Raw genomic sequence first — 12,535 nt, 5'->3', positions numbered from 1 at the left:
TGAATGTCCCTCTCCTTCCACACCCACACTCATCAGCGCAATGTGTATGTGTATGTGTATGTGTTTCTGTGTGTCTGCATATTTGTGTGTGTGTTTGTGTGTAAATGTGTGCATCCACATCTCTATGCATGTGCTGTGTGTGTGTGTGTGTGTGTGTGTGTGTGCATGTGAGCTTTTGTGCTTATTTGTGTGAGTGTGTTTCGACCTGTATGTGTGTGTATGTACAGTATGTGTGTACCAGCCAGTGTGTGTGCATGTGTTTGGTTGTGTGCGCTGGTGTATCTGTGCATGCGCAGCGCATGCATGTGTGTGTGTGCGCATGCGAGTGTGTCTGCAGGCATAAAAGGTTGTTATGTGCTCTAGGTGTTAATTGGCTGAGGAGCTTCGTTAATATTCTCCTTGCGAGCTCGCTCGTCAGGAACAGAGCCGGCAAACTGATGAGTGTGTGATTTTCCTCCGGAGAGAGAGAGAGAGACAGAGAGAGGGAGGGAGAGAGTAACAAGAGTGACTTCGGTGCAAAGACCCTCTGTAAGGTCAGAGAGAGAGAAGAGTAGAGCAAGAAAAGGATCGGAGAAAAAGCGACAGAGTAAGAGAGGGCAAGCAGGGAGAGAGATGGAGAGCAGGGAGGGGTCGGGAAAGCAACAGACAGAGAGAAAGAAAGAGAAGGAGGGAGGGAGGGAGGCAGGAAGGCAGAGAGAGATGGCGATAAAAAGCCATAAAGGGCTCCATTGAGGCAGTGGGTGAAAGGAAAGATTATATCATGCGCGGGAGAAATTATCCCTTTGTTAGGCGTTTGTGAATTGGCGGAATGGGGGCAAGGCGGTTGGCAGGGTACCCCTCGGCGAGGTGGCACATAGCTGTTCAATTCTAATCACACACACTATGCCACAACAGCGCACAATGATCCTGGTCCAGACCCCTCTTCCAGCTACACACACACACACACACACACACACTCACACTATTCCCCTGCAGCACAGAGACAAAACATCATAAGCTGTGGCCTTGACAGGTTGATATGCACATCAATAACACATCACACACATATACCTGGAGAGTAAAGAGTGAGTCAAACTGGTGTGTGTGTGTGTGTGCATGCAGGCACCAACACACACATGCGTACTCTCACGTGCACACACATACCTGGAGTGTGAAGAGTGACTTACCAAACGGGTGCATGCATGTATACACATAAAGACACAGCCGGAAAAAAACACACACACACACACACACACACATCAGGGAACAAAGGAGAATACCACGCACAGGTAACAAGAGAATTGAACACACACACACACACACACACACACACACACACACACGCTCAGAATAAAGAACGTTCACAGAGATCGGCACATGCGCCGCGCCAGAGAGAGAGAGAGAGCGGGGAACAGAGAAGCTTACCCTGTCACTGGGAGGTAGGATGCCACATGGATAATGAGTGTGACTCTCAGCAGGAAGTTGTGTAGCATGTGGCTCAAAGCACACAGAGAAACACTCGTTAGGAAGCTGCGACGGAAACCTTCCCCTCGACTTGGCAGGTAACACTGTTTGCGTTTATCTGACTGAATAAGAAATGACTGAGCTTAGCGTTAGGTTGCATCCCAATGGATGGCTCCACGGTCAATGCATAAAATATGTCTGGGACGCTTTCTCATACATACCCCATGTATCTATGTATTAATGCAAACAGCAAGGGCCAGGAGCACGGTTTAGTGCCGACGCTGTCTGTTTGTTAATGAGCCCCCAGCCCTCTTGGCCTACATACTCTCAGGCCTAGCTGTGTGTATCATGCAGTTCTGTTTATCTGAGTGAATGAGAAAACCTGCAACTACCTTGAGTCGTATTGTATCTTTCTTGAATGTGTTACAGGTGTTATTCACACTAGCAAGGACTATCGCGTCTTCTGAGTTTCTCTTCAGTGTCAAACCCATGAGTCCTGTGCTTGTTAGATAACCGCTGTATCTGATCAAGCGAATTCAAAAGCACACTGTCGAATTATACGAAGGATAGCGTTTCTACTGGAGTGCTGAGTTTCAACCAATTTATTCAACTGCACTAGCGCCCGTCGCCAATAGTAATCTCCTTCTCAGTTCTTGCAGTCTGTCGTTGGAGAGCGTTTTGTCACAGAATGCACGCTCAGTTCTTTGCCAGGCTCGAAAAGAATAAGCTGAAATTGTCGCTGTTAATGTAGGGTCGATGCGTGATAGATGCATAATGGGATGAGACTAATAATGAGGCTTCTACAATGGCTACCACTGCACCTTTTTGTCTTCCTTTCTACCCTGTAAAACCAGTGGAGAGACGGTGCCAGCTCTGTTGTCTGCCAGAAAGAGAAGAGTGAGTTTAATCCCCTGGCTTACTATAGATACACAGGGAGAGGTGAGGCTAAGGGAATAAAACAGGATGAAACACACTAGCGGTGTACACATTATCCTTGCTCATAGATTCCCATCCAAACCATGTATTTTGAGATAGTGACTCAAATCTAACATCTATTTCATATTTTTGTTAGCCTGTCGTGACGTTGTGAGCCATATTGACTTTTACTTATTTGCCCGTCTCAGCTGTCAATGGACTGTGAAATGGTAAAAGAAAAAAAAAAGACAAGAAAATCAAAACTTTGTAATCCTAACTTGCGCAGAGAAAGACGGGTAGTGTCACTAGCGATGTACCCAGATGGCCAGCGCGTATCGATCTCTTTGCCGGGGAGTGTGTGGTGAGCAGGAAGCAGACTGAGCCGTGCCTCCAGAAACTGCAGTCACTGATAGTGTCCATAGATCGAGGAGCTGTGACTTTTCTAATTAGAGAGTTCAGACCGAACCCAGCCGGATTAGCTAGCGCATGGCTCTAGGCTAGCTATTAACACCAAGTCAGCCAGACAAACAACCAGAAAGCCAGAAAGAGGAGAGAGGAAGGAGAACAGAGGGCGGCCGGGAATGTTCTCAGACCTAGGTCAAACAGCAGTTGTAAATAATTTTGTGTACTTACTTTATACTGCAGAGAACATCAGATGGGGCTACCCAATTAGGACAGTTTAGATCGTTTAGATAATGAAAAGGAAGTTTCCTGTGAGTGTTTAAACTTTCTAGGACTCTGCGACTTTGTGCCGCCTATAAAACAAACCTTAAAAAGTACTTGAAAGTACTGTTTGGTTCACATCTGAACAACACACAACATTGAAGATGTGGGTGTAGAGATATGCATATATCGGCTATGCATTCACACCATATGCACACATATGCACAGTATCCATACAGTACATGCAGTCAGACACGCAAATGTGAGTGAGTTCACATGCATATATAAATTTAAACCACATTAATAGGTACATGTTCACTTTGGCTCTAACCCCCTGGGAAAACACTCATTTGATTTATCTTTACCTTTCAGAAATGCACACCCACCTTCACACTTTGCCAACTAATAAACCCCCAAGACCTACGCCTACGCAGACACACATACACATACACACGCTTACACACTTACACACACTACCCCCCCCTCCTCAAACACACTCACACACACACACACACACACACATGCTCCCAACCCACTCACCCGTCCCACCTCGAGGGAGACATAAGAAATAAATTCGACACTTCCGCTTACCCAAGAAGCGCCTTAAGGACAAAGAGAAATTTAATCTCGGATAAGCCTCCCGATAGAATCTCTGCATTAGCCCTCTGCTGCTGGTTCACAGCTATCCCATCAACCCCTACCTCCCACACCTTGGCCCGATTCCCTCCCTCCTCCTCTCCTCCTCTTCGCTGCTCTTTTTTCATTTTCTCCCCTCTCATCTTGTCTCCTCCTCTCCTCTCCTCTCCTCTCCTCTCCTCTCCTCTCCTCTCCTCTCCTCTCCTCTCCTCTCCTCTCCTCTCCCATCATCCCACCTATTCCTATTTCTTCTCCTCAGCTCTCCTCTCTTTTCACTACTTCTCTCCTCCCCACCCCAATCCTCTCCTTTCTTCTCCTCTCTTCTTTTCTCATCTCCTCTCCCCAGTCTTCTCCCTTGTCCTCTCTTCCCCTCTTCTGTCCTCTCCTCTGTTCTCCTCCCCTTGCATTTCCCCTTCTCTCCTCTCCTATCCTCCCTTCTCCTCTCCTGTCTTCTACTACATTATCCTCCCCTCTCTTCCTCCCTTCTCTGTCCATCTCTCCGCTCCTTTCCTCACCCCACTGCCACTGTCCTCCCCTTTCCTCTCTCCATCCTTTTGCCTCTCCTTTGTCTCCCAATCCATCCCTCCAACACCTCCTCTTATTCTTCCTGTCAGCCTCCATCTCTCCATCCATTCCCAGTTGTGGCACATATATATCTATATCTCTGTTCCTCTCCCTTGTCGGAGTGTTTTAATACCGTTGGTATTAAATGCTGGCACGACCTCCTCGGCATACTTAAGCAGGCAGGGATCCTTGTAAGGCTGTTTGAGTGCTTAATATTTTCAGCACGCCGCTGACTTAAGCCCCTTAAGTGCTTTGGCAACACTTATTCCACGGTGGCACCAATGAAGCCCATTAAAAATTTGATTTGGATGTGAGAGAGAGAGAGAGAGAGAAAAGGGGAAAGAGGGATAGGGGACACAATTTGCCATTCTCTCCCTTCCTTCCGCACACACTGCGACAAAAACAAATACACCCATCAGGGGGTTTGCCCACGCAGGGACCTAGCAGACACACACACACACACACACACACATACACACGCACACACACACACCAGAGATGGAATAATTCATGATGTTTGTTCCTCCTCGTTTTTTGACTGTAATCGTGTCCTTTGATGCTCTTTAAAGCACTTTGTGATGACCCTGTTTCCTTAAAAGTGCTTGATAAATTTGACTTTATTTGACTCAATAATAGGGAAACAGCATGTTTCAAATTGAATGCATTAGTATTGTTTGTGAGTGCAGCTTTTGACAGATTAGGATGATAGTATATGATTAATTTCAGCTGATTAAGAACACGAACACTTGTTATTATGATAGCAAAACTGTGCTGCCTTTCACATTTTACAGGCCAATGAAAGTCAGACACCTAGAATCTAGTGTAGCTGGGTTTCCCCTTTGGCTTTGCATTGCTAGTTTTATCGCCAATAGCAATAATAATAGTACATGTGGCAGTGAGCTTGAAGAAAGGAACTGTATGTTGTGTTTTTGTATGTGTGCAGGTGTGTTAATGCATTAGCAACAGGTTTAGTGCCATCAGTATAAAGTAGGGTGCAGATAGCATTTATTGAGCCCAGTTCACACCGACATAAGCCACACACAATCATAGTCACATGCTTACTCCTGCACTCGCCACATCCGCCTCAAATTACAAATCTAACACCCTCACACCCACGCACACGCTTACACACAGTTCTTGTCAGCAGACAGCCGGGCGCATCCCCGCAGCTATAAAACCGCCCATTTAACATAAAGAGGCACTATGATGCCTCTGTGCGTGCCTCCTTGGATAAATTAATGGGTAGATGGTGAAAGGGCCTGGGCACCAACCAAGCAGGCCTAACAGACAGCCAACTATACACTCTGGCTCAGTAGACAGTGGACGGTCACACACACACACACACATACACACACACCGCCACTGTTTGCTGACCTGAAAGAAAACCATTGTCGCTGCTTCCATCCCCACACACACACACACACACATCCCTAACCTTCACAAAATAGTATGCAAAATATGCAGCATCCCCCGACACACACACACACACTGATCCAAAGTGGTTGCAAGGGGAGGGAGGCCAGGGTTATATAAACAAGTGGAAGACAGGGAGACGGCTAGACAGATGTGATCGACACCGATGCCACGTTGGGATTACGGCAATTTGCATAGCACAGCGGGAAAGAAGCGAAGCAAAGGAGGACAAACGTGCGGGAACTAACTCACTGCTATGGCTTGACTTCTGAGGAGTTAAGGAAGAGGAGAGAGAGAGCAAGAGAGACAGAGACAGAGAGAGGGGGCAGAACAAACGGATAAACTGCACACAATTTGAGGAGATCAATTTGAACGAGGGAGTAGACTTTGTTCCTGTGTGTTTGCCGCCAGGCCGCAGACCTGCCATACCCGCGCTGCTGGCGTACACCAACAGAGTAATTTTCTCAGTGTCAGCCAGTTGACCGGTGCAGTCAGTGGCATAGCAAGGAAGATTGGCGATGGTCCGCTTTTGGCTTTGCCAGAAGTGTCAGAGCCATCGCTGTTACAGCTTGTTGTGTTTTTAGTGGCAGTGAGAGTGAGAAGCACTGTGTAGTAATCTAAGGATGACACCCACACTTTATTCCATCAGATAGTGTTCAGTGAGGTGTGTGGTGCAGTCCGTCACGCTTTGTACTCTACTCCAGGAACACACACACACACACACACACAGAGACTATAACACACACTAACACAGATATACACATATAAACACGCGCGCGCACACACAAACACACCGACACTACACGCTCCCGGGGACCAACGATGCATTAGGTCTTGCCAATCAGTGGAGCTCCGCCTGGACCTTGCACACAGTGGGTGTTCAGATCAGAGTGTGTGTGTATGTGTGTGTGTGTACACGTCTGTATGAGCGAGTGTGTATGTGTGTGTCTCACCCAGGCGCTGACTGTACCCAGTGGAGCATGTTGGAAAGGAGGAGAGTTGGTTCGCTGCTGTATTATTATACTGACAGTCTGATAGCCTGTGATCATTCTGCGGCATCCAAAATTACCATGTAAAATCATTGTCCACTTGTGCTACAGCCACATGATAACATATCATAACCAAAAGAGTTCTAGCATTCAAGCGGATTATGGTTGTTAGAATAATACGCAAGTTCCAGGGATAAAATAGTGGACCATATAACTGAGTACTTAAATAAAGGAATGGAGTGACTGGATTGTGTTTGACCTCTTTCAGCTTGGGTTAGTGCACAGAGGATAGGCAGCTCCACTCTCTTTGTCAAATAGAGCAATATCATGACTCTCAACCTCAGTGGATTTTATTTAACCCAATGCTATTTCCAGATGAGTTTCATTGAGATAATGCTTCCATCTTTGCCGAGGCCAGTTCACTTATAGCTCAAAGGAACGTATTGACTGTTCTTGCTGATACTTGTTAGCAGTGAAGTGCTAAAACCCTGTCTGACTCATTAAAATACGATCGGGCTGTGTGGGAATGAACATTGTTGGCCTAGATTTCTCTGTCCTCAAGGGCACGGCAATGTAGGTAGCTCCATTTTGATGGAGTTGCTCAGACATTCAGTCATCATCAGTAGAGAAAGTTGACTGGCTTTGGAAGTTTGTAGTAAATGTAAATGTATTATTATTGATATTTTTTTTGCCCTCGGAGCTGTGCGGTTTGCCGTTTGACCTGCAGGAGACAAGCGGTCTATCACATTGATTTGTTGTTGTGGTTAATTGTGTGGCTGGTTGTTAGTGTGCCTGGTGCTCAGAGTTAGCTTAGCGCATAGAGTTTGACACTGCAGTGTACAGCAGGCGATTTAGCGGCGAGCTAATTAGCTTGCCGCTCATTGGGCTAATTACGTAGCTGCCATTAGTGAGTGCCATTGCTGGTTCGCAGTACAGCGCTGTAGGTCTGTTTTTGGTCACTTTTCGGTATTGCTTTTTCTGGTTTATCGACGTGTTGGGCTTTGGGCTCTTGGGAGGCTCAAAGCACTGTGGTAGAAAATAGGTAGCCTCGCAGTGTTTGCTCAGTTGTTTTGCTTAGGCGAGGCTGAGCTCCTGCACTGTTTTGTTGCAGCAAAGCCTCCGCACTGTTTGGGTTTAAGACCGCGTGTGTCATAAGTTCTTTCTAAGCAACACAAGGTGCTAAAGTCAACAGTGGAACTTTTTGTTGGTCAAAGCTCATCTCAGTGTGCATTGTGATACGGTTTCTAAATTGCTAGCTCTGTTAGCGCTCTGAGCTCTGGCCAAACTTCTGTGCATTATGTGCCGGGCCTGGCTACAGTGCAGCTCTATGTGGCATTGCAATTAAAGTAATTTCTTTGCATGTGTTGTGATGCAGTGCAGCACACATAAGAGCCCTTTTTGTAAGTGTTGTCCTCCAACAACAAATTCTGTCTGACTACATTGAAGTAAAGCCGGGGAGTGTGTAGTCGTAGTGTGTGTGTGCCTTTAGCATTGCAGAACAAATCAGTGTGTGTGTGTGTGTGTGTGGAGTAGCTGGGCTGTAGCAGTGCAGGCAGGGTCACAGAGGAGCCATTGATCAAACGTGCACATCCACACACGCGTGCACACATACACACACAGCATCTCAATACACAATGAGGCCTGTCCAGAGCTCTGTCCTCTACCGCCTCCTCCCTGCCCCCCTCTCTCTGGCCCTGCGCAGCTTGGTCCTGGTCCTGCTATGCATCACCCGTAAGTCATGGACGCATGAACACACACACACACACACACACAAACATTTGCACACACACAGATGCAGATGAAATGAGATGTACAGTATTAATTTTAGAGGGAAACTCAGGTGCACACACACACACAAACCCATTTCATATCATACACACCCAGTATATGACAATTTACTGTATGCACAAACTTGTTATTGTCTAAATTAAAACTTCCTCCTCATGTGTATACCTCACAACTTTGTAATGCAATGCTTCTATCATATGGAAAGATTGCATAGCTGTAATAAATGGCGTAAATTGATAAAGAATGAGATCCGCTGCATGCAGTGCCCAGTGCACAAGCGAGGGAGGAATAGCCGGCGATGAAATGATGAAATGAGAACTCCAAATGAATTGTTCAAAATGCCGGTGATTAAGTTAGAATTGGTAATTAAGATTGAGAATAGAGAGAATATGAAGATGGGAACGTATGCCCAGGGGGTGAAAGGACTGGGGAATGAGAGACCAGGCAGAGGAAGGAGAGGGGAGGGATGGAGCAAAAGACTTAAAGGGAAACAGCCATAAATGAAAACAGAGAAAGAGAGATACTAGAGTGGCTGAAGCCTTTTTGCAGCGGCTCTCTGAAGAGCCCAACGAAAGAAAGTTGGACACAAGAGTGAGAGAGATGTAGCGAGCGGTTGTAGAATAGAAAGAGAATGGAAAAAGTGCAGTGCAAGAGAGACCAATATAGAAAGAGACAGAGAGAAAGAAAGGCCAGGCCCCAAAGAAACTTAAAGACGATAGGGAGAGAATGGGGGAAGGCAGGGAGTGAGCAGCACAGACAGAAAGAGAAATAGGAAGACAGAGATGGAGACCGAAGCAGTCTGGTGTGGGTGCAAGGGGGGGGGGGGGAGGGGGGTACACTGACTAAGATAAAACAAGAGACCTGAAAAAGAGCCGCACAAGGTCGAGATTCGAAACCAAGAGTTATAAGATGCGCAGAACACAAGACATAGGAAGCGAGAAAAGGAAGCAGGAAGCATGGAGCAAAGACTCCATGAAGCTTTGATCTGCAGTATCGTCGGGATCAGTGGCAGAGTTGCTTGCTGCTATTAATACCTCCTGTCATTATTATTATGCATTTAATACTGGGAGATGTTCTCTCCCTGCCGCTCATCGGTAAACAAGCGTAGTGCTGCTGCACACACTGGCTGCTCCTCTGTGCCAAATCTCAATTCAACACGGGTTTTTGCATATTAGATCAACAGAAGGACATTGTGTTGTGTGGGATGTTGGGGGCTTGGGGGGCTTGGGGTGTTGAGGGGGGTGGGGAGGGGGGAGACAATAGGGGTGAGAGACAGAGAGAGAGAGGGAGAGAGAGAGAGAGAGGGGGGAGAGAGATGGGGGAAATGGGAGGGGAGGAAGAATGAGTTTTTGCCTTGGCAGAGAGCGTGGTTATGTAATTCATGCCAGTGAGGCAGTTTTGTGATGGGCCTTGAGTGTGCACTCACACACATGCACAGTTGAACACACACACACACACACACACACAGTATATACTCTCTCACACACATTCAGCGGCATCACACACTCAAGCACAGCGCGCACAACACACTCTTTCTTACGCACATGCGCACACGCACGTACAATCTCTCCCACGCACACTTTCAGCGCCATCACTCACACACACACACACACACACACACACACACACACACACAGGAGGGAAGGCAGCCATGTGGTGGATTTTGAAGGGGGGTTAAGGCCGGTGCTTTTGGCCGTGGTGAATCTCCAGTGTAGTAGCCGTCGTGTAATAGCCCTGTAAATTTCCTTTAAGCCGCCGTTGGGGTGTGTGTGGCGGCCATTGTCGCCGGGTTGTTGGGGCCGTGACAGACCCGGGCCATAAAACGCCGCACAGCAGATAGAGCTAACCAGCTTTGGCTGTCGGAAAATGGGAGGAGGGGGAGGAGAGACGAGAGTGAGGAGGGAGAAGAGGATTGTGGGTTTGTGAAGGGTAAGAAGAGGTGAACAGGGGAGCAGAAAGAGTAATGGGATGGGTAGAGGAGAGGAGAGAGGAGGAGAGGGGAGTGCACAGGGAGATGCAATGCAGAGAGAGAGAGAGAGAGAGAGAGACAGAGGGATGGGGGGTGGAAGAGGAGAGGGGAACGAGATGATTGAAATATGCCGAGGGGTTGGAGAGACATAAAGAATACGAAGGTCAAAAAGAGAGATGGAGGAGCGTGGAAAGGAGAGGAGGAGGTGTGAGGAAAGAACGCTGCTGGTGGTGTTGAGATGAGGAGAGGAGACAACGGTTTTCAATGCCGTGCCGAGGGCGGAAGTAGCGTGACTGGAGAGCAAAATCAATGTTAAAAACAGGATGTGATATATATAAATAAATGGAAATAATTGTTCCTAATGAGAGGTCAAAAGACAAAAGAGATAATTTTATGCTGATTTTTTCTGATTAGCACTACAGTGCTCTCAGTGCGATGCAAATAGGAGATGGAGAGAGAGTCGAACGAGAGGGAGAGAGCTGGAAAGAGAAGGTCCCAGTGTCCCGCCAAAGAGCGAGAGAGAGAGAGTGAGAGAGGGGAGGATAGAGAGTGGAGAGAAGGCTGAGCTATAAGACAGGCAATTAAAAAGAGGCAAAGGGAGCGAAGAAGATGAAAGAGGGGGAAAAATGAGAGATTCAGTCTCCCCTTCCACTCATTTCATCTGTTTTGTCCTCTTGTCCCATTCACTCCTCTCGCTCTTTCGGTATTCTCTCGCTCCCTTGCTCTCTCTCTCTCGGCACACTAGAAAAACAGCGTGATTATGCTGCAGACTTGAGCTGCAGAACAAATCACATTTAGTGAAGGAGAGTGTGGAGATAGAACCAGCAGAGAGGCAGGAAAAGATTCCCACTGAGTCACAAAAAGAGAAAGAGCGAGAGAGAGAAATTGCAAGGGGAATGAAAGCATATTGCAGCTTGGAAGGAAAGTATTGCAAGGGGAAAAAACTAGATGAAGAAGGAGAGAGAAAGAGGGACAGGAGTGAAAAGATCCCAGCAAACAGGAGAGAGAGAGAGGGAGAGAAAGAGAGAGAAAGAGTGGCAAAAATTCTCCTGAGGTCTAGGAGGGAGAGGAGAGGGGATCTTTAAACGAACAACGGCCACGAGGAAGATGCATGATGAACGATGCAGTAAGAGATAAGGAAGAGGAGGAGGAGGAGGAGGAGGAGGAAGAAGACAGGAAGAAAGTACAAAGTGATGAGGGGAGGTGGAATCAAGGATTAGATCAGGCAGAAGGTGGGGAGGAGAGGGATGGAGACAGCAAGGGTTTAAATAAAGAGAGAGAGAGAGAGAGAGAGATGTGAGAATGAGATTAGAAACGAAGGCAGCGGGAGGAGAGAATTATGAGTTCTGGACTAAGTGGGAGCGAGGGAGGGTGAGAGAATGCGCTCAGAAAATGAGAAGAAAGGCTGAGCGGGAGAGAAGAAGAGGGAAGAAAAGGAGGACAGGGGGAACCGACAGAACGAAGGTAATGAGAGAGACGAGAGCGAGATTTGTAAAGGATTATGTATTATTTATAGAGGAAGCGTTTTTCTTTTTTTTTTTGTGCTGGATTTGATTGGCACAGCTCTGGCTCCCTGAGAGAGATGGAGTGATAATTTTAGACCGGGGAGAGAGAGAGAGAGAGAGAGGTGGAGGGAGAAGGGAGGAGGAGGGGGTGAGGGGGGTCTGGGGAGGGAGGTATGGAGAAGAACCTCAAAGTCAGCTATTTCATAGAAGCAGTACTCCGCAAAACTCTGTGATTAACCTGGAGCAAGTGTTCCGACGAACACACACACACACACACACACATATATATATATACATACACCAACACACACACTCACACTCATAAACATCACACAATTCATTTGCATATGTACTCTGCAAGCCGGCTCCCCTCGCAGACTCTGGGGATAGTGAGAAAAATGTACGTCCAGGAGAAGTTGCCAACAGACGACCCCATAAGAGTCGAACCTATGAGCCGGTGTTATTGTTTTAATTAAAGCAGTAATAACATAAGGGGCTGCACATTGTTGTCTCTTCCATTGATTCGCTTTTACATCTGCGGCCTGCATGCAAACAAAACACAGGCACTTGGCCCGCTTCCAATCGAAAGATAATGAGAGATAATGAATAGGCAGGCAGTGACTTCGGTGTTTCAAGGATACACGGGGGCT

The 12,535-nt window shown here is 47.1% G+C and overlaps 1 protein-coding gene across 5 annotated transcripts in view; it reads left to right on the top strand.

Moving 5' to 3' along the window:
* The window catches only part of cadm4 (cell adhesion molecule 4), a 146,340-nt gene that overhangs the window by 87,273 nt on the left and 46,532 nt on the right, over window positions 1-12,535 (top strand). For 3 of the 5 annotated variants that reach the window (XM_071535537.1, XM_071535534.1, XM_071535536.1), the window contains exon 1: window positions 8,232-8,354. The exons of the other annotated variants lie outside the window; for them this stretch is intronic. In XM_071535537.1, the coding sequence (XP_071391638.1) occupies window positions 8,258-8,354 (97 nt within the window). In that variant the 5' untranslated portion in view covers window positions 8,232-8,257. Of the gene's footprint in view, window positions 1-8,231; window positions 8,355-12,535 lie in introns of those variants that run through there. 5 annotated transcript variants of the gene reach the window in all.

Source organism: Centroberyx affinis, unplaced genomic scaffold, assembly GCF_046629955.1.
Source record: "Centroberyx affinis isolate AG114_WGS23_722 - 3 ecotype Tasmania unplaced genomic scaffold, CSIRO-AGI_Caff_v1 ptg002726l_1, whole genome shotgun sequence".
Lineage (NCBI taxonomy): Eukaryota > Metazoa > Chordata > Actinopteri > Beryciformes > Berycidae > Centroberyx > Centroberyx affinis.
The sequence above is the reverse complement of the archived record's forward strand: the minus strand, read 5'-3'. Positions and strand labels throughout refer to the sequence as shown.